This window comes from Cloeon dipterum, chromosome 4, assembly GCF_949628265.1.
Source record: "Cloeon dipterum chromosome 4, ieCloDipt1.1, whole genome shotgun sequence".
In the NCBI taxonomy this organism is placed as follows: Eukaryota; Metazoa; Arthropoda; class Insecta; order Ephemeroptera; family Baetidae; genus Cloeon; species Cloeon dipterum.
In genome coordinates this window covers 21,365,881-21,393,303 of record NC_088789.1, presented here as the reverse complement: position 1 = coordinate 21,393,303, position 27,423 = coordinate 21,365,881, and the positions used below count along the sequence as shown (strand labels likewise).

Below are 27,423 nucleotides of genomic sequence, written 5' to 3'. Positions count from 1 at the left end.
AAATGAATTCAAAATAATATTTTTTAATTGTACACATCATCTAACATTAATTTCGACAATACAAATAAATGTTGATGAGTGTGCGCAAAACGATCTGAAATTTTCCCTCCAGGAAGATATTTCTTACGGTGCAGATTTGTGAACATTAGGCGCCAGAAAAAATTTATCAGCAAGCAAATATTCAGACTCCCACACGTGGATTGATTTCAAAAAATGATGTAGAATTAAAACTTATTTCGAACGAGCAAATAATGTGCGACTTTTCTTTATTTCAACGTGCGCAAAAACAATTCAGTTGAATTTCGTTTCATCCATAGAAAGTAATGATTTACTTCAGCCGGATGTAATGACTCTTGTCAACTGTAAATAGGACTGAGTTGAAAAAATATCCTATGCAATAACAAAACTGAAATAATTACCAATTGGATCAATGGGCTGAGGCTCTCCCAGGGGTGGACTGTCGTTGATAACCTTTTCAGCAGCCACCAGGTCCATCTTGAATGTGCTGCTTTCCACGGTAGTGTTTGAGCTGTTTGAAATTAAATTTTTAATTAGCTTCTCAACATTAATTAGCATATTAATTAAACATACAGCGAAATTCCGCCAGCGTCCGCCTCCTTGCTATGCAGTGACTGCCAGAATTTGTGGACGTCTTCAATGACGTGAGTGGCGAATTCACGGTTCTTTGCCTCACCGTTGAAGGCAAATTTGTTTTCTGGCTTGCCATCAGGGATCTTGTAGATGCGGTACCATTCAACAGTGGCTTTCAGCAAGCCCGGGCAGAGCCTCTCAACATCAGCAATATCTGGAAAATTTAGGACAGTAAAAATCTAAAATTAAAGGACAATGGATAGGCAAACTTTCATGTCTATTTGGAAATGAAGAGAAATAAAATTTAAATATTAAAATTACTGTACTGCTGAAAATCAAAATAAAAAATCTGTTACAATTTTAGGGCTAAAAATTTAAAATAAATTTATTTAGATGAACAACAAAGGCAGGAATAAAATTAACCTTTCAGCTGCTCAGCCAGGGGATCATTCACATCAATGGCAACAAGTTTCCAGTCAGTTTCGCCCTCGTCGATGAGCCCAATGCAGCCCACCACTTTGACCTGCAGCACCTCCCCCCTTTTGGCGATCTGCGATTTGCCAGAGGTAAGAAGTCAGATCATCATTCAAGGGCCTGTGTGGGTTACCCTTTGACCAATTTCCATCACGTCAATGGGGTCGTTGTCGCCCTTGCAGCCGGTTGACGCGTCCAGCACCTCAGGGTTCTCCCAGGTCTGCGGGAGTGCCCCGTAGTTCCAGATGTAGCCCTTGTGAGGGAAGCAGTTGGCCACAAATCTCAGCTTCTCCTTCTTGATGTCCTGCTTGATGGGGTTCAAAACTTCCTTCAGGCTAATCTGCAAAATTAAATATTTAGCTCGGCTGTAGATTTTTGCTTTGATGGAAATTTCCTACTTCCATCTTTGCATTGGTCCATCTGGGCACTTCAACGACCATGTTGTAAATTTTATTGGCTTCATCAGCATACAGGGGAATGTCATGCATTGGCGAGATGGGTCCATTTGCATCACCTGGAAGCAATCAATCTTGATTTAGAGCTTGTAGTTTTTTTTTTTTAAATGTAGTTGTTGCGGGGTGGCCGCACGGGTAGGGAAAGGAATGATAATAATTCTCTGTTTGGCTGCTAGAGACTGACTAAATGTATTTTACACTCTGCACTCTCTGCGTGCTCACATACAGAGTGAATAGTTGGAATTTAACATTTAAAAAAAAAATAATGGTGTTGCGAGTGCAGTGACCAACCGTGATTAAAATTTACATTTTAGGTGTGGATGTATCTAACTTGCACAAGTGCAATGAAGGAAATCAATATCAATCAGTTTAAGTGGATGATATAAAAGTGCTGCGGGAAATTTCAGCGGCCTCTGGGGATTTGTGCAATACAGTTCGATATCATGACAGTTGTAATATTCATTTCCGACTTAATAAAGGAATTCCTTTAATCAAGATCAATCTAGACGTACACGTTTGTTATCTTCGCACATTAAAAATTTACAATGAAAAGACTTAAAAGGTAGTTATATTTAAGCGAAAAAAATCTGCAACCTAGAAACCATATGTTTTATTTAGTCATCCCCTTTGAAATTAAATTATCATGAATTAAATTAGAAATATTTATGGATTTCCTAAAGCTAAGCGAAATGAACTCCTTATCTTTCGTTTTGTCAAACATTGTCTCCAATCGAGTGTCCTTGATACAGAATTAAGCACGTTTTTAAGATATGTACACAAAAAGACACATAAAAAATTATTTGCACTTACGGAAATAAATACGGTAGTCGAATGAATTGGGCGCTCCTCGCTCGACTGCTGTGAACGGCTGGCTGGCCATGTTACTAGTGAATATTCTCGAGGGACAATTGGGTGTCTTGGAAATTAAAGAGCCGCTAATTCTTTTGGAGGAAAGCGTGGAAAAAGCTGCCTTGACCCTTGCTGTGCGGTAGACAAAAGAGAGCGTCAGCACCGGCCACATCGGGCTTGAAATAGGAGGCGTGGCTCTTTTCAGGCCCCTGACTGGCTGAAAATTGCGAAAGATACAAAATTTCGCGCGCGCAGCTGATGTAATATGGCGTCTTGCGCAGAGAGAGTTCCGGCAAGTTGATAAAGTTGTGCATTTTGCTCTAGAACTTTGACACCTCCCGCGAGCCCTGCTGTCGAATTTTGATATTTGACGGTTACAAAAGGTTTTTCCGAGAACTTGGTGAATCAGGAATCCGTCTTCACCATTCTGCTGTCAAAATGGTGCGTAAATTTCGAACAGAAAACCATTTTTTGTAAATAAAAGTTGTATATACATAATTATGTTTTGTTATGGGAGGCTCTTTGAATTTTATAACTTAATTTTCTATTTTTCTCCAGTCACACACAATCCTGCTCGTGCAGCCGACTCACAAACCAGAGACCCGAACATATTCGGACTATGAAAGTGTCAACGAGTGCATGGAGGGTGTTTGCAAAATCTACGAGGAGCATTTGAAGAAGATGAATCCAAACACGCCCAGCATCACCTATGACATCTCACAGTTGTTTGGCTTCATCGACGAGTTAGCTGACCTTTCCTGTCTTGTGTATGTTCATAATAATCCCATTACAATATTAGAAACGATTTTAGCTGATATTTTCCTCTAAATTATTTTTTTGACTTGTCTTGTTTGTTTTTAAAAATGCCATTAACTCAGACTTATCTATTGCAGATACCAGAAGCAGTCTTTTACATACGCCCCATACAACAAAGATTGGATCAAAGAAAAAATCTACATCTTGTTGAGGAACCAGGCCTCCAGGGCTTAAAACTCTATGACTCAGTGGTTCACCCTCCAAACGAGTGTTTCTGCAAAAAAATGATTTTATGGTGGCTCTTGTTTGCATTGCACATCATGATGTTGTGCAATATCTAAAAATGTGGATTTGCTTTTATGTTTTAGTTCCAAAAGAGTGAATATGTACCTAATCACTCAAAGCACTGATTTATTTTCAATTAACCATAATAATAATAATAATTATGATTGATAGTAAAATTGGAAGGAAGAATTCGCCAAGATTGTAAATTTTTATGATGCTTAAATTCTAGAAGTGGATGTCTGGCTGCAGAATCTTGTCACATAGTCATTACATTTCTCCCTATACATTCTTGAAACTACGTTTAAGTTGCTTTCCGCTTTAAATCTTTGTAACCTCGGTATGCTGCTATTTTGGTGAGTTTACGGCATCTTTTTCGATGTAAAGGCCGTATAAATCTGGAGTCTGGGAATTAATGTTGTTTGAAACACATTTAATTTACTGATTGCGAATAATTGATGTACTTTCTATCATTGAAGAGATGAATAATGATGGCAATAAAGCTAGATAAGGCGTTCACTTGAATTAATGTGAATTCTTTAATATGTATAATCCTCAGATTAAATGTTGTACTCTTTGTCTAATGACACATAAATTAGAAAAAATCCAGCAATAAAGGTTGAATTGGGTATTTCAAGTTGACAAAAATCGGCGAATTTATAGAAGTGAAAACACTAGCAAATCTCGTGCTTACAATTTGGTTGGCAGCACTGTTTGTTTTGAAGGCGCGTAGTGCGGGTCTGCTTCCACCAGCTTGCACTACATACTTGTGGCAGGAAAAATAAAAAATAGCAAGCGGGAGCTAGGACGGCTTGTCATGTGACTGTGACTGACTGACACTGTGGCGAGCCGAGTCCCAAGACCAACAATCACGTTTGCACCAAAGTTTGACACCGGAAAAGGAGGTGAAATGTCTTGAGCATCACGTGAATACCGTGAAACGAAAGACATCTCGATGGCGATCACTTGGAAAACAGCTTTGACGTACGTCGCAATTTTCTCCCTCTGCTTTCTGGGCATCCCCATTAAGATTGCACCTCCAGCAAACAACCTGCAGCAGTCTTTTATTTCGTATCTGGCAGCCCGCAACCGCTCCTATGCCAAGGATTCGCCTGAATTTCAAAGAAAGTTTGGCTACTATCTGGTAAACAACCTACTGTTAATTAAAAATAATTTTTTCTCAAACAAACCTTTTCAGAACTCATTGAGTCGGTCAAAGGACCTGAATTCCTCAAGTGACCACCCTCTTGCAGCACGGTACGGGGCGACCAAATTTTCGGATTTGTCCCAGGAGGAGTTCATACAGACATACCTAAATCCAGATCTGTCAGTCAAATTTATGAAGAAGGAACATCGGGAGCAATTAATTCAAAAGCACCAGCATTCCAATAGGGAAAAAAGGGCTGTGATTTTCGACAACACTCTACCCATGGTGGTTGATTGGTAATAATAAATAATGTCTTATTGATTTAAATTTGAAATAATTTACCTTTCATCCTTCGCAGGAGGAAGAAGGGAATCTTAACTCCAATTAAAAATCAGAAAACCTGTGGTGCTTGCTGGGCCTTCAGCACTATTGAAACGATCGAGGCGATGCAGGCCATGCAAAAAGGAAAATCGGTGATGCTGAGTGTGCAACAAGGGGTGGATTGTGCAACAAATGGCAACATAGGCTGTGCTGGCGGTGATACATGCCGTTTTCTAGAGTGGATGAATGCCTCAAAGGTGGCTCTCGTAACTGAGAATCAGTACCCCTTCACTGGCATGACTGGCAAATGCAAAGTGACCGACAAGTAAAATTCCTGAATTTTCATCTAACAGGTGTTATTCTTACTTCTTACTCGCATTTTTCGCAGTGTAAACACAGTTGGAACCAGAATCACTTCAAATTTTACGTGCAATAAGTAAGTGCATTTTTCCTATTGTTATCTATGTTTTCTCTCCACTTTTCAATCAATTTTCCCACAAGTTCTTTCACAAAAGTTTCTAGAAATAATTTTTTAATATCCTGTAAAATTTAAAAATGTGTTTCTCTTTCAAAAGTTTTAAAGTTTTACCTTCTAATACTAACAATCTTCAAGGTCCAAATTATTTTCCTGTTGTTGAAACTAAATTAAAACTTAATTTAAACTGCTTAAATCTAAAAATCAAATAAAAACTTGCTCTGCCCGATATTTTGCTAATATTTCTTTATTGATTGCAGCTATGTGGGTGAGGAGCAAGAGTTGATGAGAGTGGTGGCCACCCACGGGCCTGTGGCCGTCGCTGTGAACGCCATAAACTGGCAAAACTACTTAGGAGGCGTGATCCAGTTCAACTGCGATGGCAACCCGTTCAGCCTCAACCACGCCGTCCAGATTGTCGGGTACGACCGAACTGCAGCCATTCCCTTCTACATAATCCGCAACTCGTGGGGCTCTGATTTTGGGGACAAAGGATATCTCTACATTGCCATTGGAGATAACATATGTGGTGAGGATCGAATTATAGATTGGTGACTTCTATTACTGAACAGTATTTATTTTTTCTTAACAGGCTTGGCCAACGAAGTGTCTGCTGTGAATGTTGTGTGATTTCGGAGCCTTTTGTAAGTGCCATTTTTAACAAATGTTCCAAGTCTATATATTTCTACATTCCATTGGTGGTGATTTTAAAGAGTTCCCCATCCCGCTAGCTATTTAGAATTAATGCGATTCTCTCTTATGTACAAAAAACTGTTGCACTCTCTCTATATGACTGCTTTTTTTTCTTCGCGAAGTGCAGGATTTCCCTTTACACTGCCGATTTCTGTAACGCTGATGCTGTACTCATTTTTTTCACTGCTTTTATAAGAAAATAGAAAGATTGATCTTGTAATGCTATATGTTAGATTTATTTTCACAAACACGTTACAAAAAATTTGTTACCTCTAAAATAAAAAATGTTTTTCTAATAATCATTCTACTTTGTTCAAAGCCCTAGCAACCGTGACAAAAATTAAATGGTACAGTTTAAGTAATCAAAAAGACAATAACGATCAATTTCCGTTCTCCGTTTCTTCCTCCACGCCGCGTCTTCCTCTCAACTTGGTCTTCATTGCAGGTGTCAAGGGTGGGATTTTGTCGCGGGGTATCAAGAAAGTCGACAGGTTGAACAGGTCCAAGAATACCTTGTATTGGTCCCTGGAAAATTAAAATTCGAAATAATTTTAATATTTAGATTGAAAGGTACTTACCCCAAAGTAGCTCGTAAGTATTGATAGCCAGAGGAGCCTCCGGTCCCCATGTTTTGTGAGCCAATCATTCGCTGCACCATCATCACGTGGTTGTCTATAAATTCATCGATTAACCTTTGACAAAACGACTAGGACGAGATGTCTAATTATCTAATTTTTCTCTAGATAACATTTATTTATCACGCTTAGCAACAGAAATTAAATTTAACCTTCTAGACTGATCGGACTAAAATTAATTTTTTTACATGACCACGTCTTGATCCCTCTTATACAATCAATTATTAAATCTTACATCTCCATTTGGTGATAAGCGAGTCGATGTCCATGAGGAGCATGAGCAGTTGGTGAGGCTGGGAAAATCTTGGCTCGTCCCTGTAGAAAGTGATCATGATTGAACCCTGCAGAGCCTTATGCGAAAAACGTCTCTCTCCGCGCTTGATGAGGGCGTCGTGAACTGACAGGTCGAAAATAGAGTCATAAATGGCTTTCCGCTTGGCGTAATTGTTCAGTGCGAACGTTTTTGCAGTGCTCTCCTTGTAAGCCTGAAAATTAATCGATTTTTAACCTTTTTTTTGCCATTATGGCGTTCTTACAAAAACTTATTTTATATTAATACTTTATTCAAAACCATTTTTATGTGGGGTTTCTTGCAATTTCGCGCAATTATCTGGAGCACTTGAAATGAAAATAGACAATAGTAAATGATTAATGTTGGAGGATAAAAAATCTAGATAATCATTTTAGGACCACTAGTGTAATAAAATAATTGGATTTGTAATATTAGATTGAATTTTTCATACTCTGTCATTTGTGGCGCACACTATGAACTTTTCGGCGTAAAATTTGACAAAAATGCATTGTTGCTTTTCAAGCTTTTTTCACTAAAAATATGTGCTACGCATAAAAAAATTACGAAACCTTCATTAAGCATCCATTCCGTGAATTAATTTGCATGTACGTAGATAGGGGATGACAAGCAAAATTCAAACTGGCATCCATCTCGACTCATCCAATAAATTATTAACAATTACTTGTATGGCAAGTGAAAATGTTTCACTCGTCTTGGGAAAAGTGTAATTAAAATTAATTATATACCACTTTGCGATTATTTATGCAACAATGTTACAGTAAACTTGTTCCTTTTTATCACGAGTCGCGCGTCAAACCATCCTGAAAAGCTATATTTAATACATACAAAAAATCAAAAGAAAACCAATCTGACGGCCGTAAATTATCGGTGTGCAGCTTTTGCATTCAATGATTGTTAGATGAGGAAATTTTCATGCAATTCAAATTGCCCTTATTTAAATGCCGCTTCTTTCTAAGCATGAAAATTGAGGTTAAGATGAAGAAAATAATTCTCAATTAATTTTTCCAATTCCAACTACCTGATAATTACCGCGGAATAATTATCTCGTTTTGCATAAAGTAATAATTATAATTGAACGTACGTCCGCCTTTTCCTTTTGCTCTTGCAGCATGTCATCCACGACTTGTTGGAACTTTCCCCAAAAATCGAACCCTTCCTTTTCGAGTCCAGGCGTCCTTGCCAGCCATTTTTCCACCAACTCCGCCAGGGTCGGTTCCGACTCGGAGCGAATCAATGACGCCAGCGCCTCAGGGTCGTCTCCAAACACGCTGGAGTAACTCTTGTTGTATTTCACGCGGTTGCCCTAGTAAAAGGAGTAAAAGTTTGTAAATAAGTCTCGAGATTGCTTTATTTAAATTTCAAATTCTACCGGCTTGATACCGAGCTTGTTCTCAATCAGCCGGAACTGGAGACTCTGGAAACCAGAGGCAGGGGACAAGAAACTTCGAAAATCCATGAAGTCCAGGGGCGTCATGGTTTCTAAGATCATTACTTGGTCGACCAGGAGCTGAAATCCGATAATTTTTTTATAGTGTACGACAAAAGCTCTATCCAGATTTTCAAGACACATATTTTAGTCGACTTTCCGGCCATCTTCTACCTTTTTTAATTTTTCCCTTCAAAATACCTTTCCTCGAAAAAACCAATCCAAATTTTTAAAATTTATACACGAAAAAATTCTTTGAAATTCGTTATGTCTTAGTTTGCAGGGTATGCCGGATAGAGTTTTTTCTTTGAACCTGGCAAATAATTGGCCATACCGGTTTTCTGGAAAATGTAGGCTTTTTCAAAATATAGAGAAGAATCTCATAGTAAGACACGTGTTCCAAAGTTTGAATCAAGAAGCAAAAAAATAAACCCGAAATCCCTCTTTCCTTGACTTGTCTTGCATTGCAGATGACAGGAAATTTAATACAATGCCCCCAAATATTTCATCAGCCACTCTTACTTGACGAGAAAAAAATTGTGGTTGACCGCTTTTGCGACCAGACCTTCGGTCACCATGCGAGTCATTCGATCTCACTCGCGCGTTAATCACCACTTTAATGAATACGGTATTTATTTGCTCAGTCAATAATCAATCATAATGTTACTATGCTTTTTAGCGTCGTGCTCTTATATTCCTTTTAATTTGTCTTGTCAAAACGCATACTCGAGGGGGTTTTGTTTGTAAAACGTCTCCTAAACCACACGAGTCAGTAAGCTGGATGAAATGAAAATTGACACTTCCTTTTCTTGTCACTGCTGCCCTGAAAAATAACTTATTGAAGCCAACCCGCCGTTTCATTTTCTCTAGGTCTGCGTGGAAAGTGATATTTATGCGTGCGTGACTCAAATCGCGAAGCCTTAAAATAGCTATTTTACCTAGAATTGTAAGCTTCCTTGAGTTACGCACATAGCTCAGAAATTGTTTAACATGGGTACGTATTTTATTTTAAAATTTATTTTTTCCACCAGCTCACTTCCTATGACAGATGCATTTACGCAAATCAAATTGAATATTTCCCACATTGTCGTCATCAAAACCAAATTCGTAATCACGTCAAAATGATGTTTAAATGCTGATGTTTAAATAGCGTGAAAGGGAGAAATTAATATAATGTTTCTGTGGATAGTGGCAAACTTGTCTTATAACGCAATTATTTTATTTTCCAATTAAAAAACTCACCTTTAAAATGAGAACAATCCTGTTGAGCCTCTTCAGCAATTCCAAAGTTTGGGTTTCTGCAAGATCCTGTATTTGTAAAAATGAAAGTCCTTTATCAATAAATGACGTAAAAATGAAAACATTTGCTGTCAATTGATTAATTTCTTGAATATTTACAATAACACGGACAAAGAAGTTGCAATATTTGAACTTGGCTTCTCGATTGATTATCTTGTAATCTGATTTTTATGACCCGCGGGGTTAGCAGAATAATCATTGAACATATTGTGCAAGCCACTTTAGAATTGCAAAAATGACATTCTAGATGTTTCAAAGGTTATCAACTGGCCCCATGCCCTGATCGAAAATGAAGGTTTATAAACCAACGAACTAATGTATTCACCTCGTTGTTGAAAAGGGCGCGAATCGAGTCCAACTCGAAAATGATTTGCTTGAACCACAGTTCGTATGCTGAAATCAACAATTTTGGTTATAAATAAAGTGATATTACATGATGTTGAGAGCGTCATAAAAACCTTGATGGGTGACGATGAAAAGATGCTCGTCGTGCACCAATCGACCGGCTTCATCGCTCAGCAAACGCTGCGCGCTCACGATTTTTTCCAGTTGCAGATATTTCCCGTAGAGCATTCCTCCCCCGGTGACTGACTCGGACAGCGGTGTCGGGGCGGATCCATCGTGGTTTCCAAATCTGGGAATTTTATTTGGAGCAATACAGAAAAAAATGTGTGTGAATGTTTAAAGAATGTTTTTAGTGAAAGTTCCTGTACAGAATTCAAAAGCAAGGTTATGAAAATCGACCACTATATAACTACTTTAATGTTAAATGATCAATGGAAAAAGCTGAATGAACGTGGTTCAACGGCACCAAACAAAGAGGAAGAAATGTATTTTCTAAGGCGAGATCTACTTTATTTTCAAACTGTCAGCAGTGACGCAAATGATATATTTATATAACTTATTTTATCAGATTCATCTCCTCAAAGAAAGCGGCATCGTCACCCTGCCAGCATTATAGTAATAAGTTGGTTGCGTTGCAAGTAATTATCAACATAGAAATCCGCTCAAGCAGCAACAAATTTAGGGAAGTCAGAGTCCAAAAGGAGTCAATAATTTGAATTAAAATGCTTTTGATTGGTTATAAAAAGCTATATTGCTAAAACCTGTTGGATGTTGGAATTAGTTGTTGTGGCACATCTCGCAATAAAAAACGGACGGGCTCAAGACGAATGCGAACGTTCAGCCTCATAATACCATTCATGAATCAGATAATTTACCCACATAGCATTCAATGAATTATCATAAAGAGGTCATTTGCGTCATGTCCGGAATTTCAATTCAACACGATTTTATTTTTTAATTTAAAAATTTGAAGAACAAACTTAATATCAATTAAATTATAAGATCATGGATCCAACCAGCTTCTCAGAAGTTTCAACCAGATTTGATGAAATAAATTATGTCCTGCTGTCTCGTCTCAATTGACAAGTAATTAATTATTAAATAAAAAAATTAAAATTAAATAGATTAAGCTTCAAAGTTCTCTCTTAAAATCAAGTTATCTACAAAAATTAGAATGGTTAAATTTAATTATTCCCAAAACAAATCTAGAGAAGCAGCAACAGAGAATTGCCAGTGATTTAAATTTCATTTTTCTTTTAAAAATGAAATTTTCAATTAATATATTTATAATGCAAAAGAATATGGGTATAAAAAAACGATCGTATATGTATATACGATTTATCGAAAAAATAAATGCACTTACCCATTAGTTACGGGGCAGCCACTCATGATATCGGACGTGTTTACCCTTGTGGTAGACGTGACCAACTGGCCAAAGACCAAAAGGCTCGTCTTTCAGCTTCTGGATGGTGTCCTCAGAGGAGGGGCAGTGGGTCGGACTATCACGTGCAAAAGCGAAATCGAGGCGCAATAAAGAGCAAAAGATTTTACCCGCTGCGATCGATCGCTCGAAATCGGGAATTTTGCAATATCTGAGTCGTTAATCGGGCTAAGATAAAATTGATTCGCAGAAAACATCCAATCGGAGAAAATGTGGGACTAGAGAGCGACGAGCGCGCGGCTTCCTCTGTTTAGGTGACATTTGATCCAAGCTGCATAGATAAACTGCGCTCCGCAATAGAGAAGCCGGAAAACAATTTCTTAGCTCCATTGGCTCGCTTTATCCAGAAAGCGATGTGGAATATTTCAGAGCTATCAAAGTTCAGAACTACACACACAGCATCTGTAGACATAAGAGCTTTCACTCTATACAAAGTTGCATTAATATTAATTTAAGTTCAGCCGACGACGACAAAAATAACTCAGACCTAGTGGTGATCATATGTTTTTTTTATATGAAATTTCTCCTGCTGCAGTGACAAAAAAGGAGGTGAATGAGAGGATCAACCGACTTCATTAGTTAACAGGTTTACCTAACTATGTAAAGCATCTCGTCACGTCTAAGGGGCTCGCTATATGTCGTGGTCCAGGTGTCTGGGTACGCAAGACGAAAACCGCACACAGTCGGCCGAGCTGTTTTACCGACCGTGCGGTTTATTGTCCCTTACTTGCTATTCACAGCAACGAGCCATCATGCAGATTTGATTCAGAATAGGACTGAAGGCGTGCGTTTTTCAGGGAAACTATAAATTGTACAAAAATAGCTGTACTCGCCATGACATTAAATGTGAAATGAGGACGGGTTGTTTGTTGACATTTATTTTTAGCGAAATGAGGAATATTATGCGAAACATTTTCATTCATTTAATTTTTTTGCTGTACTGAGGTTTCTCTTTTGTCCTGAATATAATTTATTTTTAGAATCTACACTAGATTTTCAAGGATATTTTAGATATAAAAACATAAAACCGGACGCAACAAGGCCGAGAAAGGCATTAAGTGCGTAAATTCGATTATCATATTCTTTTTAATTGCGTTTCGCAATCACCCTAAATAGTCCGTACTAGTTTAGGTGCTGGTATTAATGTTAAAATTTATTATTATTCCAGTTCTTGCTGGATATGTTCAGAAAAAATTTCCTAGATGTTAGAATTTCTCATATTGGTATGACATACACATTGTGTTGCATGAGAATGTATTCTCCATAATAGTAAATAATGCGAGCAAATTCGAATTTTGATACTTACAAATTTATTTGTAATATGAAAAAACTCGGAAATTATAATTTGCATTATATGATCGCATAAATAATTCACGCGTTGTGTTTTATCAATTTATTGTTTTTTTTTTGCAAAATTGCAAATTATTTTTTAACCTTTGCTCAGCACATCCCGTGAATCCATGGGTTATTTACTCGCCGTAAATCCCAATAACACCGCCGAGCGGATAACATGGGGCCCGAGCGGCCGCAGAGGAACTTGGGCCCAATGTGGTTTTCCCCGCAACAAGGTCATGGATTGAAACGCTAGACTTAGTCCCTAAAAACAGCTGGGAAGATGCGGAAACCAGCAATTCCCAGCTATTCGAGAATTTCGAGGTGCTCAACTAACCACCTTTTGCCATCTATGCTTCTAGGTAGCCTGATATAATTAAAAAAAATGAATTGCTCTGGACCTCCCCCAATTTCTCAAATAAAATAGCTAGAATCAAAATTAGGATTCGGGTGGTTGACGTGATTTAACTTTTGACTTTTGCTCCTACTTAATTCTTGAAGATCAAGGCCGACTGTTTTTAAGTATTTGGAGGCTCATCGATGTTGCGACTGCGAGGTCGTAAAGTATACGGCCCTCATACTTTATCAAATTAAAATAAAATTTGTATTTGTTTCGAGTAGAATTTCCGAATGAATTTTACCCCTTTGGTGCGCTGCTGTGGATCCACAGGATATTTCATTATTAGCGCCAATAATTACAGTTACACAATATGCAGACACTTTATAAAGAAGACACTCTTTTCAGTGACGAATATCCTGCAAAAATGTAGCAGGATCTTGTGGTTGCAATAACAAGTGTAATTTGCTCAGCAGCTTTCCTACTTTGTCTTTAAATTTTCATTGCTAATAATAATAAAATGCAAGGGCGGATTTTCGATCAAATTTCAAAACTTAGCCAGAGTAATTCTTGTTTCTACTCAAATGTAATAATTTTTTGAACGGTGTTTTACCAATCAATAAAATTTATTTTGCATTTTTGCGATTTAAATTATCGTTCTTTCCGCTATCGCAAACTTTCAGCGTTTAGAGGAACTTGCTTTTAACCACAAAATGAGTAATCCCACACGAGTATAAAAGTCAAACCTAGACACGATTCTCATCCATTTCTTGGAGGCTCTTATCACGATAGACTCAGTAAGGGCCGGAAGAAAAATGTTCAGCATGAGGAAAGTGTGCGTGCTTTTCTTGCTTATTTGGGCCGTCAGCGGCACAAAGACGGTGCAGCAAGGAAAAAAGAAGCCAGATGTCCAGGTTGCAAATCATAGAGGCGGACGAAGCCTCTTGGGCGTCCTTCACAACCAGAGAAATATCGCGTCCAATTTTCAGGTAGAATATAAAACAAAAATCTTTATTGCAATGTTTATTTAAAAGTGCGGCTGATATTCTGTCTCGCATATATTGTGGTGATTTCAGGACGATGAAGACGAAAAGATCGCGCAATTTTATGAAGAGATGAGCAAAGTCAAAACTAGAGATCAGTTCCTAAACATGTTTAGAAACAAACCGGATGTTTTTGATTATGATTCAGAAAATGAAGCGAGCGGAGATGGAATCGACCAGCCGCTTCAAAGTAAATTTAATTGTATACTGGAAAATCTTTGCATGAAATAATTAAATTGGGCCCACTTAGGCTTTGCTCTTCACAGAGTAAAGTTTTAACATGGTGTATGCCAGAAGCAAGTGGTGCCCTTTCTCACTTTTTTATCTCTTGACATGTCATTTTTGTGTGACAATTGACAAAAACATAATATGTATGTTTTTAAGTGAAAATAAACAAACATAATAAATTGCAGCAGTAAAACAAAGAATCGGTGACGATGATGATGATGATGAGAACGATGTACACTTATTCCACTCTATTCCACGAAAGAAAAAGGGTAAGCAAGCATTGAAAATAGGAATCTACATTTAAAAACCAACTTCAATAGAAAAAAGAACCTAAAATATTTTCTTTCATTTAACTAAAACACAGATTTTCGAGATCCATGGAAAACCCTTCAACGGGATGATTGTATACTTGTGAACATGACGGTTCCGGTAGTACCAATGAAAAAGCAAAAGCACAACGTCGACTATCATCCGAGCTGTGTGAGGTTGCAGCAGTGTAATGGATGCTGCAAGCATTCCCTCCTACAGTGTGAACCAACGATTTCCGCAATCAGAAAATTTGACGTAAGTTTGATTTTGAACGAAAATTACACTATTTGGATATTTATTGAATGTGCTAGGTTCATACAATCGATCCTTTCAATCGAGATTTAGCATTCCTAATGACAGTGGAATTAGAAGAGCATCTGAGTTGCACATGTGACTGCAGGATAAAGAAAGAAGTGAGCTTACATATATATACATATTTAATATGAAATGATTATTCTTTTTACTAATTTTTTTCAGCATTGTACACCCTTGCAAAAGCATGAAGGTTGCGCATGCAAGTGCAAAGATATCGAGAAGAAGCGAAATTGCTATAATTCCACTATAAAAAAATGGAATTCAAACACTTGCATGTGTCAGTGCCGCGAAACTAGAGAGTGCAGCACAGGATTCTCTTTCGATGAAGAAACCTGCAGGTTTGAATGATACTTTTTAACCAACCCAAAAAATCTGATATGTTCAGCTTTTCTTTTATATTTCTCATGTAAGTAATACACTAATGGAAGCATCTATTTCAGCTGTGTGAAGAACCGAAGAAATCGCTGAATGTTAGCCAGGAAGACGACTCGTAGAGTTTTATTCTTCGGATAAATATACTATTACTTATTATCAACCAATAAAGATAATTAAAAACAGATAAATCATATGTGTGACAAGAAAACCCAGTCAGAATAATTCACTTCGAACTAAACACAATAGAATTATCTGGTGAGAGAAAGAATAAGTCAATTAAAAATGGTTTCATTGATATTAATTGTTAGAATCGACACTATTTGTAATAATTTCCGCTATTTTGATATAAAAAGACTTATCAGCAACCATTCATAGCTGCTCATTCAAACAGGAATAGGAAACAATTTTTAATTTGTGTTCAGCACTGTATAACGGATGTAAGTATATGCAACCAGCGCAACGTGCGTGCAAAACTGTTGCCTAATTTAAAAAATGTTTTTAAGTTCTTTCCAGTACAGGCGATTCATACCAAAAATATTGGAATTCCTACTTAATATTTTTTATTTTTAATTCAATATTCTGGCCGTACAATCTTGGAAAAAATCATTTCATCTAGAGATTTTACTATCCTATTTAACACATTAAGAAATTATTATGGTACTGGTCGGGACTTTACTCCTTAAATTCCTTTGCAGGTAAAATTGTAATTTAAACATCATTTTAAAGCCCTAAAATTGTTTTCCACCTAGTCATCATAAATATGCGCAATATTAATCATTAATTAAATTTAGTTAATTAGGAAATAAATTAGATTAATGTTTTTACTCTGATATGATGTCAGTATTTGTTAAGACTTGTATTTGATATGTCGGCTAAATTTAAGAATAAACACGCGTGTTGCTAAAAAAATGACAAAGTAAGCGACACTGACGTGGCCTACCATATATGTGCACGTTGAGCTTAAAATTATTCCAGTTCGGTATTTCCGATTTCAGCGACTTGCCGTCAATTGCAATTCCTCCGTGACTCATCCATTGTTCTCATGAGAACATACCACATTATTTTTAGATTCGTATTTTAAGAATGGAAAATTTCAGTCGAATGCAGAAAACCTGATGTGTTTATTTCTAAAACAATGTCGCAGAAGTTCAGATATATCTGCTATAGTTCTCAAAATTAAAGAGAGTAGTTCTTTGTAGGTAAACACAAAGAAGCTCAAAAATTGTTCAGAATACTGCCAATGTACAGCACTTATGAATAAAACTGGAAAAGGATTAATAAGTTGAAATAACGTTTCATCGCTTTGTTCCTTGTGAGATGTATGCAACCAGCGGGACGTTTATGTTTTGCCAACTGCCTGACAGTCTGTTGGGAAACAAAATTAATATTTTTAGAAGAACAAAATGGCGAAGTTTAAAAATATTTGTCTTCCTTAGGTTGAGATTGAATTCAAAGCAAAATGACAGCAAGAAAAATAAATCAAGTTTTTAAAATTTTTTCTGTACTATTCTAAAGCGACAATCAAATAGAACAAAATATATAGGGACTATAATTCGCATCTGTTTAATATTCTCCTCAATATTGACATTTTAGGCAAATTATCTTATCGTTTTTAAATGTAATTTAGAGTTCCAAGTCAGTCGCAGATAAAAGGATCAAAGCTTGAATTGCGTGGTGTAGAAATAGATAGCAATAAAGTGCGAAATAAAACCATCACAGCCTGCGCGGATTGGCTTTATCTTTAGTTGTTTAGTTTGGTTGCCCTGCTTCGCTGTTTTAAAAACAAAGCTTTATTTGCTGTTTGCAGAAAAACTCGAGATAAATCACAACCCATCAATAACACACCTGCATACTTTTCCTCTATTACGTCTGGGATTCACCGAGTGCCAGTGCCACTCTCAACAATAAACATACGCCTACGTGCACATTGCAGTGCGCATAACAAATACGTAATTCAGGGTCCATATGATTTATGAAGTGTTGCGACTGCGCCCTTTCTCCCGTATGCTAAGGTCGTCTCCGCAGGTAGAGGGAATCCTCAAGGTCGACTCTCTAGCGGCGAAGAAATTCCTACAACCTCCGGTCCAACTAAATCTCGAAATTTGTGATTCTCGAGATCGTTTCAAAGCATTTAGATATAAAAAATTATCATCTCGTATTTTTTTTCCAAAGATAAAAACGGAGACGCGCCATATAAGATGCGAGGAGTGTCGGCGCCGTGTTTTTCTCTAATTTAAATGCGTGCCGGACGCTGCTGAGCACAATTAAATGACCACCGAGGCTCGCGCTAGGTGGCACTCGGCGTGTTCGCTGCCCTCCAGTCGCAATGACTAATTCGTCGTTCGTTGTATTGGGAATATAAAATGCTGTGTTCGTCTTGCGCAAGATTTAGTGTTACGATTGTTCAGGAGGGATTTCCTTCTCACATTCAGCACGACGGGCACGCGGAGCAGACGCGTGCGCTCGACCTTTCGCGAAAATGAGGAGTGCTGTATTGTGTGTGATTTTTGTGCTCGGCAGCCTGGCCGCGTGCATTTTGGCCGCTGATGACCCCATTATCTTTCCCGGGGGCTCCAAGGCAAGGCGGCCGAACCGGAGGCCGAGCGTGAAGGGCCCGTGTGCGACCTGCGGCCATGCCGAAAAGCGCCAAACCTTGCAGAACAGGGAACCGGAGCAGCCGAGTTTTCCAGATGAGGTAATATAATATTTATTTTGTTTTATCAGAATTCAATTTAGATAGGCCTGTTGTACAAATTACGATTATCTGTTTTCTAACTGTTTTTATATAAAAAACGCTTGTCTCGAAGATGAACCGGCAAATCAATAGAGTTCACGCTTCCTCATTCCTGGATTAAAGAGCAGGATTCGTGCCCTTTCGCCCTTCGAGATAAATCTATTTAATTTAATTCAGCCTTAGGAACAAACAAGCCAATAAACACGTTTCAGTGTCACTGCAGAAAATAGGCTGAATTTCAACAACTTGACTAAACCCCTTAAGCGCTTTTTATTTTTTTCACGCATTATAGAAAATTCTTTATTTGTGATTCAGACACACGCTCTCGAAAGAATTCCATAGTATCACCTTTCCCTGTATCACGCTGTCTCGGTCAAGTTGCGGTTTTAGCAAATATCCTCAATGAGGGAAAGTTTTGAAATTTGCATTCCTTTTTGATCCGAACTCCATTGAGCTGAATCATTTCAAGCTGTGTAAATAATTTAAATTATTTTTACTTGACCTGCAATGACGAATTTATTTTTCATTAAGCTTGCACAACGCTTATTGTCTCTGAATAATTTGCATAATTACCGTGCGACTTTCATACAAGGCACGTTAGCAATGACATGAATCGAATTTACAGGAGGAACCCTACGAGTTGCCACTGGACTTCTACAAAAAGATGAACGAAATAGACGACGAGTTTCAATTCCTGGCGCTAATTGGAAGCATAAATAAAGAACTGGTCAACGTGACGGGACTCTATGACGTAGATCCCGGAAATCCTGCAATAAGAAACGGCAGAGCTGGCGATATCGGAAGTGCGTTTTCATAATTTTAATATTGTAATTTCCATGTTTAACACTCTCTCTTTCACAGTTCGATTCAGCGGCGTTGATCAGATTGACGGGGATGAGCCAGCCGCACACTTTGCAGAAGGAAGAAGTAAATTTCGAATTTATTTTAATTAAAAATAAATGAACATTTTCCCGCCCTCAAGGAAACGCAATCGAGAGAGCGAGACAGGCTCAGTGCATCCCCGAAAACACGACCGTCCCGTTGATCAACCCCAATGCTACGGCGAACCCTTTTACGATTTACTTCCCTAATTGCATCCGCTTGCCGAGGTGCAACGGCTGCTGCAACACTCCTCTATTGACTTGCGAGCCGACCATCACAAGGTTGAGGAGTTTCAGGGTAAGAAATCGAAATGAACAGAATACGTGAGATTAAGTCTTGATGAAATTCAAAATTAACGAATGTCTAAGCTCTCTGTCAGGAAATTAATTCAAGATGGTCATCTAATAGTAAAATTTGAAAAGGTAAAAATCACGTTCTCGTAATGTACAGCAGCAGCTGTTTCGGCCCTTCATAGGCCTAATCAGCTTCAAAATAAAATTTCATAGCCTTGTATTAGCTGCAGAGAATTATAAATCTGCGACCGTTGAAAACGTCCGGCTTTACTAATTGCTGTGCAACAATAAAAAATAGGACACAAATGAGGAAATCGTGTTTTCCCAACAACCCTCCCTCACAAAAATTTACAGGCTCAATACGCCACCCTTTGCATTTTATTTTATAATTTCAATGATAACTAATTATCTTGAATTAATTTCCGCGCAGTGCTTGGCCATTTTATATTTATTTTAAATTTCATATATTTCTTGCGTGTATTTATTTCTTTTTACTATCTTAAAACCTTGCTTTTCAGGTGCTCCAAACTGACTTGAAAAATGAAAAACTGTCGAATATCCAGAGAAGCACGGTGATCGACGTGGAGGAGCACTTGGGTTGCCAGTGCACTTGCAAAGTCAAAGCAAAGGTGACGCAGATGTGCAAATTAAACCCTCTCTGACCATTATTTGCTAACAGGACTGCAACATTTTCCAAAAGTACAACCAGAAGGCCTGCAGATGCGTGTGCACGAACAAGGATGACAAAGACAAATGCGACCTGGAAAGCAAGCTGAAACTGTGGGACATGCAAACTTGCCAGTGCAAGTGTCGGGAAGCCAGCGAGTGCAGCACGGGATTTTATTTTGACGAAAAAACTTGCAGGTCAGTTTACAAAGTAACATCCTTGACACAAATCTTTTTGTCTAAATTTGCGGTCTTGAATCTAACCTCGGTCGCTTTTCAGCTGCAAGTCGGACACGTTGGTTTACTCGAGGTACGAGAACAAACCGCGCCAGCCGGGATCAAATTACCAACTAACTCCCTGGGAACAGGTGACAGGCATGAAGAGGAGCGAGCCCTGAATGACGTGCGAGCAAAGAAACACTATTCCAGTCATCCCATCCTAGTTTACATAAGAGTTATTTATCTAGTGGAACTTTCTATTTTGGTAACTTAATAAAATGCGAAGAGTGAAAAATGAAAGCTGTTTGATGACTATAATTTCCCCTCCGCGCGCAATGTTTAACAATGCCTTAATTAACAAGGGTTCATCCAACTCTTGCATGAAATTTTCTTGCCTCGCATATTATATGAACTCACTATTGTGACGTACGTATTTTATTATGGAACACGAAATTAAAAAAATCATAGTTTTCGTGTTACAGACTGTTACAAATGTTTTAGGAAAACGTTTCTATAAATTTTATAAGATAATATTTTGTTCAATTTGTAGATTTGTGGTAAATAGACTCCTCTTGGTAAGAAAAATCGATCGAGTTTTTCCCCCCAGCAATTTTCAAAGATTTTACCTAAAAGGTGACTCCAAGCGCCACGTACTAGGGATCGGTACTTGCGCCAAAAACGATATCAAAAATCTGATATTGATATGATATTCTAAATATCTTCGATGATATTGATATTTTACACCAAAATATCATGATATATCAGATATTTTTCAGAAATATCAGCTGATATTTTCTGATATTCAAAATATCAACGATGATATTGATATGATATTTAAAATATCATATCAAAATTGATATATCAAAGTTGATATACCGAACCCTACCACGTACCACCTATAATATTGGTTTTCTCTTAATTTAACGTTAATCAACACAATGCTCCTAAAAGGAGATAAAAATTGAAAAAAATTTCAAGTTCAACTAAAATTAAATGCAAGTCCAATATGTTGATATTGTTTGATATTGCAAAACCCAGGAAAAATCCTTTTTGCCAGTGCATAAACTGATCCCTGAGGATTTAGCTGTCGCGCTAATAGGATGAATATTGCCACTTTTATGGGAATCAGACACCACTAAGATCAGTTTCGTTACTCGGAAATTATGCTTTTCATTAATGATCATTTTCATCTAATTTCACATTTCACGTGTCTATACCGGTTTGAGCCAAGATTGGAGGGTTCCATTGTAGGTCTGGTTTGACAAGAGGAATGAAATCAGCTCGGTGTATGCTTAAATATTCAATAAATATTTTATTTTGTATGCTTAAAAAATACTAAAAAAGAAAACAACGTGAGAGCTCTAGCAAAATCAGAGAGGATAATAACCGCGCGTGTGGAAATGAAATTTTCATCAGACACTCGTGACTCGCTGCAGCTTGATCCAACGCTATACACAATTTTCATACACAGACAAATTAGTACATAATGGAAACTAATACTGATGAGAGACTTGATAAGTGGAGCCACTTGCAGCTGCTCGCATTTAAAACACGCTCGTCTCACAATGGCAGCGTGATGGCTTGGCAGGGGGGCGGTTCAGAATTTCCAGCTCTTGGAGTAGTCTGCTTGGGCACAGTTAACAGATACAGACACGGTGGTTGAGAAAGAGGCTCATGTGCATGCCAGCCACACACTTTGCAAATAATTTTCTAATGCTTTTGGCCTAATAGTGTCCACATTCACGCCAGTGCATTCATCGGGTGGGGCTGGGGGTAGGGGGGCAGGGGTTTCAATTACCTGTGGGCAGGTTGTGAGGGAACGGAGGGTCAGTTGTGCTTCGGACCGTAGTCAGGTGCCTATGGAACTCGTCCTGGAAGCCACCGAACTGGTTGGGCAGGAAGGCGCCAGGGGGCTGGTTGCGGAAGTCGGCACCGCCGGCCCCCTTGGGCATCTGTTGTTGCTGCTGTTGCATGCGGGAGAAGAGCTCCTCCATCTGGGCCTGCTTGTCCTCGCAGTGGCGCGGCAGGAAACTGTGGTAGGTGGCGGCCAGCTGCTCGTTGAACTGCAGCCGCGACGCACTCGAGGTCGGCACCCTGGAGCCGCCCGCCGCCAACTCGCCTGCTGGTGTCGGGAACAGATTGCGCCGCTCGTTCAGCTCGACCAGCTCCTGCATCACCCGCTTCATCTCCATCTGCACGGACGCCTCAGAGTCAACCGACACGGCCGGCGCGCCAGAGTGCTTCACGCCCCGCAGGTCCTCCTCGGGCACCAGTTTTAGCTGCCGGGATTCGTTCTTGAGTGGAATGTGACTAGATCTGCTCGAGCTGGGCTTTGGTGACGGCAGGTGCTCTCTGATCACCTGAAAGTTTGTAGAAAATTCTCAAAACTTCTTACAAGACATAAAATGCACACAGGTACCAAGAGAAAATAACGCAGAAAATATACAATCAAATTACTTAATATTTTTAAGTATTACAGTGCAGATATTTTGACAATGCTTGCAACTGCTTTCTTGAACCATTTTTACAAATTCGTACTTTGTACAGATCCTGTAAAACATGTGAAATAAAACAGCTGAAATTATCAGCTTAAAGAGTATGTTTAGTATATAGTAATTTCTATATAGCTCTATGATTAACTAATAAAAACTTACAAAGCTTGGAACTAACCCTTGCGTGAAGTTTTTAATTTTTCCGATCGTCAAAAATGACCCACCAATCGATTTGTCTCAATAAACCGTGTCTACAAACCATAATTGAGCCAAACTGATCAAAAAATAGATTTTTAATCAATTTTGAAAAATTATTCTATGCTCTTAAAATATACAAAAAGCTAAAATCTCTGAATCAAAAAATTTCCATCACTGTGTGTGTTTTACATCAAAAAAGGCTACTCGAATCCAAAGGTTTTGCCAAAATCTAACATATCAAAATCAAAGTTTTCTTTTTAGAACGAGTTACTGCAAACACTACAAATAATCACAGAGTGATTTATTTTTGTACCTGAGTGAGAAGGTCGTCCACATGGTGTTGCGCTTCCGCTCTTGAGTATGCCATTTTCTGCTCTCGCGATTCGTGGTGCCTGCTGCCTGGCGAATATTTATCCGGTTTGCTTCCGCTTGAGTGCTGGCTGTTGGGCTGCTCTGTGCCGTGAACTTTGGCAGGCTTAGGCGGGATAGGGGTGATTGTGGTTTGCGATGAATTGAGTATCGTGGTTGTTGGAGGCAATTTTGAGGGGCTGGGTCTCAGTTTCCTTTTCAAAAAAATTCGTTTCTCGTAAGTGAACGAATCTGCTGAAAATTAATATCATAGTCGGCAGTACCTGAGAATGCTGTTCAGGTTTTGATATAAGCTATCCTTAAACATCCAACTGTTAGGCCACAGCGGCAGGAATTTTGAGTCGATCACTTCTTTGTTTAACCGGCCGTCGATGAGCAATAAATCTAAATTCTTCTCAACCAAATTCCTGCAACACAAATTGATTAAGCCTGAATTGCGAAGTTAAGTTGAAAGCTTACGAGATTTCTCGGTTCCATGGAGCTTCTAGTGGGGACATTTGATTATTCAGTCTGTGGAGAGAATTGGTTCAGATTTATTACTTTTGCAAAACAACCATCTAACCTTTTATCGTCTTTTTGAAGCGCAGCTGACGAAACGGCTGCCCTGAGTTGATGGAAGAAGCCACCTGTTTTGCTGGAGCTTTTCTCCTTTGGCACTTCTCTGTGTTGAGATTTTGCAGGTTCTATGACGCATTTTGGTTGTGGCTTCACCTCAACTTTCTGCTGAGGCTTCATGGTTACAGTTAATTCAGGAACATTTTTGAGTGCAGTCTCTAGACTAATGGCTGAGCTTTGTGGTTTAGCTGCAATCAAATTCAATTAACAATCAACCGAGGATATAAATTATGATAATTTTACCAGAGAACCCCTGAGATTTGTTTGTTATAAATAATGAATTTGTGATAAATAAAACGGCACAAACCTGGCTTTTTAATTTCCTTCACCTCCAAATCTATGATTTCTGGAGAGGCAGAAGGTTTTTTAACGGGAGGCACATCGTTGGGGGCCGCGTCTGGAGGCGGTCTTTTCAAAATCTGGCTCTTGACTTCCTTGCTGGTCGCTATCACCGACGTTTCCACCGCCTTCACTGTGCCATTCACAACTATTGGCGGTGGTGGTGGCGCTGGCGGAGCTTCCTTTGGCTTTTCAGACTTTTCAGGCTCTTTGCCATCGGATTCATCCGAGTCATCATCATCGTCGTCGTCATCATCGCTGTCATCTTCATCGTCGTCGCTTGACGAGTCCGAACAGATAGCAGCTGACGTGTTCTAAAAATTAAAATTAAAGTTTGAGCAGGGAAATCCACTCCATAATATTTAAAAGTAAATGTTTGGTTTTGTTTTTTCGCATGGTTCATTTCAATCAATCAACATTGAGTAATGGCGTTAATGGATGCAATTTTTTCCAGCTCTAGATTTCCCATTGTTACTAATTTCAAATAGTTAAAAAGAAAATTTAAATTTCTTTTAAAACGTCTTTTATGTCTGAAAAAGGATTTGAAACTTTCAAAATTCGTTTTATTTCAAACTTTTGATCTGCAATTTTTGATAATAAAATCAGTCATATTTTTTTAAATTTAAAATTATCATTATTCTGGAAAAATCGGACATGTTTTGCTTGATTTTCCAGATAAAGGAAATTAAACAAACCAAAACCTGAATTTAAATTTATACCAAAACAATTTAAATCAATCTATGCAGTGTTTTTTTTTAAATGACCTTAACCAGAATATTAAGTGGCTATAAAATAATCTGATAGTAAATACCTTTTTCTTTTTGACTTTTAATTGGTCATCGTCGTCCGAAGGAGGCTCTTCAACCTCAACCTGCTTGAACTCCAGAGCTCCGCAGTTGATATAAAATCCACCTTGTGCAGTGGTCATTTCACAAGGCACAATCTCATCATACTGAAACATGACAAATCGAAGTTTCTCCAAAAGTAAAACATCTAATTGCACCCACCACTTCAGTATTGTCGATGAACGAATCATTGTCATCATAACCGGCACCAAGATCTCTGTATTCCTCATTGTGATTCTCCTTTTTCCGCTTTTTCTTGTTGGTTCCAGATCCGCCCTAATTGATGGAATGATTTAAAAATCCGTAAAAGTTTATACAGATGTTTCTTTACATATTTTTCCTCAAACTTCCGTGCCATGGCCTCCATCTGGTTGCGTTCTTCATCATCAATATCCATGAAACTTTCTTTGCCATCTTTCAAAGTGGCCAACTTCTTCGTCGCTTTCTTTTCCTGAAACGTCATTTTGTTATTATATTCTTATCAATAGCCAGAAAATAGTAAACAAACCAACAGCTGATTAATTATTAAGCTAAAAACCAAACTACAACTTGCATTTTTTTTAATTGAGATGATGCTATGCCTGAGGCAGAAGTGAACCATGTTTTCGGAGCAAACTCTTTAAGATTCCATTTAAGAAATCAATCTTCTACACGAGAAATACAACTAATAAATAATTAAGTCAAGTGAATAATACCTCGGACTCAACGAGTTCCCTGTAATTCAATTCAGGACACGTTTTCTCGTTGGATTCACCGAGCTCGAGCTGAAATCTGTGCGTTTTCGCCTGCGTCTTGGATTTCTCCTGATTTTTCAGCATCTTGGAGGAAAAATCGTGGTCACCTTTCTTGTTGAGGGCCATCGCGCCGCTCCGTAAACAAATCTCGGCCACTCGATTATCACCTCAAATGCCAATCACCGCGTTTAATTAAAAATCTGATTCGGGTTTGGACGATTGTTTTGAATTATCCGACACCAAAACATACGGAGGCCCCAAACGCGGTGGCATCGGCCCACTTTGCCAAGGAGCTCCGAGGAGGTTTGCTTGTTTCACCGCGGGAGGGGAGCACCGACCCCGAGCGGTGGAAGCGGCAACCTCTTCCTTTCCTTTGCCGAACGGGCTAAACGTCAATCATGAGCTAAAAAGAAATTTCCTTGCGAATTTTACAAAAATGTTGCACAATTAATTCGAAAGTACAACTTGATTTACTGATTTTAGAATAAAACATAATAATTTATGGCAAATTTATTATTTATTGTTAGTTGTTGAAATAGTCGGAAATAAAATAGTTAAAACACAAAGTAGATAATACTATTTTGCGTATTTTGTATTTTGTAGTAACGGAAAAATTATACAGAGACGAGTAAGTTACTGACTGAGCATGAAACTAAAGAAAAGAATTGTTCGATTAACACCTTGTAAGGCAAATAATATCAATTTTTTAAAAAAAAATATCATGCAGAAATTTATATTCTTAAAATTAGTATTCCTCATCACATTATCTCTTCTCGGTAAGTTATTTAATATCTCTTTGCAGTTAAATTGGATTATTGGCATTCTTTCTAAATTACTGTCTGAAATACAAATACATGACTTGCTTAAAAGAATATAATTAATACGATTAATAATTTCACGCTTTCTTAAACCGTTCGCATTGCCAAAAAGAGTAAAAATGATATATTTTAGGCGAGATACCGCATGAATTGATTCATGTTTGCGAAACCTCCCATTGATTTGGTACGGTCACCATAGATGGCATACGCGCCTTCAAATTGTGTAGGGAAGAACGGGAAGAATTATAGACATTTAAGTTATTTTCATAGAAATTCAAAGAGATTTGAGGCGGCGGCTGGCGGGACTAGCTTACTTATAGCCTAATTTTTTGCCTGGCGGCGGCTGGCTATTTTCCCCGGCGGCTGATGGCTGACAATATTTAAAATGTGAAGTTTGATAGTGCTTTTTTTAAGAAGAATATTTATTTGTAATCTTTTGGCTTAATGGCCTGAAGGGCCGGAAGACGTTATTTTTTCCTGCAATTTTTAATTTTTGACACTTTTTACCGGCGGCTGGCGCAGTTTAGCCAGATTAACGGCGGCTGGCGGCTGCCCACGTGACCCAAAATTTGCCGGCTGGCGCTGCGCAACGCTGCTGGCTGACTCCTTAAATATATTTGTGTATATATCGATGTTTATAATAATTAAGTTAATAAAAATTATAATATAACATAGTATAACTTTCATTTTAATAAAATAGACAGCCCTCAAAATAAAATTTCACGTTCATTTTTTGACAGGAAGTTAGTAAAATTAATGAATAAATAATTTTAATTTC

At 38.2% G+C, this 27,423-nt stretch overlaps 7 protein-coding genes across 8 annotated transcripts; 4 read left to right on the top strand and 3 right to left on the bottom strand.

Moving 5' to 3' along the window:
• Positions 1 to 249: 249 nt before the first annotated feature.
• Positions 250 to 2,559, bottom strand: Nurf-38 (Inorganic pyrophosphatase Nurf-38). The gene is made up of 7 exons (XM_065488749.1): positions 2,331 to 2,559; positions 1,464 to 1,579; positions 1,199 to 1,405; positions 1,015 to 1,141; positions 592 to 805; positions 420 to 529; positions 250 to 360 (listed from the first exon to the last, which is right to left on the bottom strand). The coding sequence occupies exons 1-7, from the start codon at positions 2,539 to 2,541 to the stop codon at positions 329 to 331; spliced, it is 1,017 nt and encodes a 338-aa protein (XP_065344821.1). The 5' UTR covers positions 2,542 to 2,559; the 3' UTR covers positions 250 to 328.
• A 93-nt stretch (positions 2,560 to 2,652) lies between these two features.
• On the top strand, positions 2,653 to 3,413 carry e(r) (enhancer of rudimentary). Its single transcript, XM_065488556.1, is given in 3 exon segments — positions 2,653 to 2,810; positions 2,928 to 3,136; positions 3,263 to 3,413. Coding segments are annotated over 3 exon segments (363 nt in total). The 5' UTR covers positions 2,653 to 2,807.
• Positions 3,414 to 4,193: 780 nt separating this feature from the next.
• Positions 4,194 to 6,342, top strand: LOC135942753 (cathepsin O-like). Its single transcript, XM_065489034.1, has 6 exons — positions 4,194 to 4,551; positions 4,606 to 4,850; positions 4,913 to 5,200; positions 5,264 to 5,311; positions 5,611 to 5,879; positions 5,943 to 6,342. The coding sequence occupies exons 1-6, from the start codon at positions 4,363 to 4,365 to the stop codon at positions 5,978 to 5,980; spliced, it is 1,077 nt and encodes a 358-aa protein (XP_065345106.1). The 5' UTR covers positions 4,194 to 4,362; the 3' UTR covers positions 5,981 to 6,342.
• Positions 6,252 to 11,817, bottom strand: vermilion (Tryptophan 2,3-dioxygenase vermilion). 2 transcript variants are annotated; one of them, XM_065489033.1, is made up of 10 exons: positions 11,613 to 11,817; positions 11,425 to 11,560; positions 10,175 to 10,350; positions 10,042 to 10,109; positions 9,660 to 9,725; positions 8,361 to 8,498; positions 8,073 to 8,294; positions 6,914 to 7,163; positions 6,622 to 6,715; positions 6,252 to 6,568 (listed from the first exon to the last, which is right to left on the bottom strand). In XM_065489033.1, the coding sequence occupies exons 2-10, from the start codon at positions 11,448 to 11,450 to the stop codon at positions 6,424 to 6,426; spliced, it is 1,185 nt and encodes a 394-aa protein (XP_065345105.1). In that variant the 5' UTR covers positions 11,451 to 11,560; positions 11,613 to 11,817; the 3' UTR covers positions 6,252 to 6,423. The 2 variants fall into 2 exon arrangements, with proteins under 2 accessions (XP_065345105.1, XP_065345104.1); XM_065489032.1 differs by having other exon boundaries at positions 11,425 to 11,817.
• Positions 11,818 to 13,952: 2,135 nt separating this feature from the next.
• Positions 13,953 to 15,671, top strand: LOC135943028 (uncharacterized). Its single transcript, XM_065489416.1, has 7 exons — positions 13,953 to 14,160; positions 14,248 to 14,404; positions 14,628 to 14,711; positions 14,807 to 15,006; positions 15,063 to 15,164; positions 15,229 to 15,404; positions 15,507 to 15,671. Exons 1-7 carry the CDS (start codon positions 13,987 to 13,989, stop codon positions 15,532 to 15,534), a joined length of 921 nt encoding a protein of 306 aa, XP_065345488.1. The 5' UTR covers positions 13,953 to 13,986; the 3' UTR covers positions 15,535 to 15,671.
• A 2,046-nt stretch (positions 15,672 to 17,717) lies between these two features.
• Positions 17,718 to 20,535, top strand: LOC135943278 (uncharacterized). Its single transcript, XM_065489739.1, has 7 exons — positions 17,718 to 18,136; positions 18,801 to 18,978; positions 19,037 to 19,102; positions 19,158 to 19,354; positions 19,869 to 19,979; positions 20,030 to 20,214; positions 20,297 to 20,535. The coding sequence occupies exons 1-7, from the start codon at positions 17,921 to 17,923 to the stop codon at positions 20,412 to 20,414; spliced, it is 1,071 nt and encodes a 356-aa protein (XP_065345811.1). The 5' UTR covers positions 17,718 to 17,920; the 3' UTR covers positions 20,415 to 20,535.
• A 987-nt stretch (positions 20,536 to 21,522) lies between these two features.
• Positions 21,523 to 26,129, bottom strand: yem (yemanuclein). The gene is made up of 11 exons (XM_065489282.1): positions 25,789 to 26,129; positions 25,425 to 25,544; positions 25,256 to 25,369; positions 25,060 to 25,200; positions 24,217 to 24,562; positions 23,857 to 24,097; positions 23,754 to 23,804; positions 23,558 to 23,701; positions 23,239 to 23,488; positions 22,034 to 22,595; positions 21,523 to 21,858 (listed from the first exon to the last, which is right to left on the bottom strand). Exons 1-11 carry the CDS (start codon positions 25,951 to 25,953, stop codon positions 21,833 to 21,835), a joined length of 2,160 nt encoding a protein of 719 aa, XP_065345354.1. The 5' UTR covers positions 25,954 to 26,129; the 3' UTR covers positions 21,523 to 21,832.
• Between the last annotated feature and the right edge of the window lie 1,294 nt (positions 26,130 to 27,423).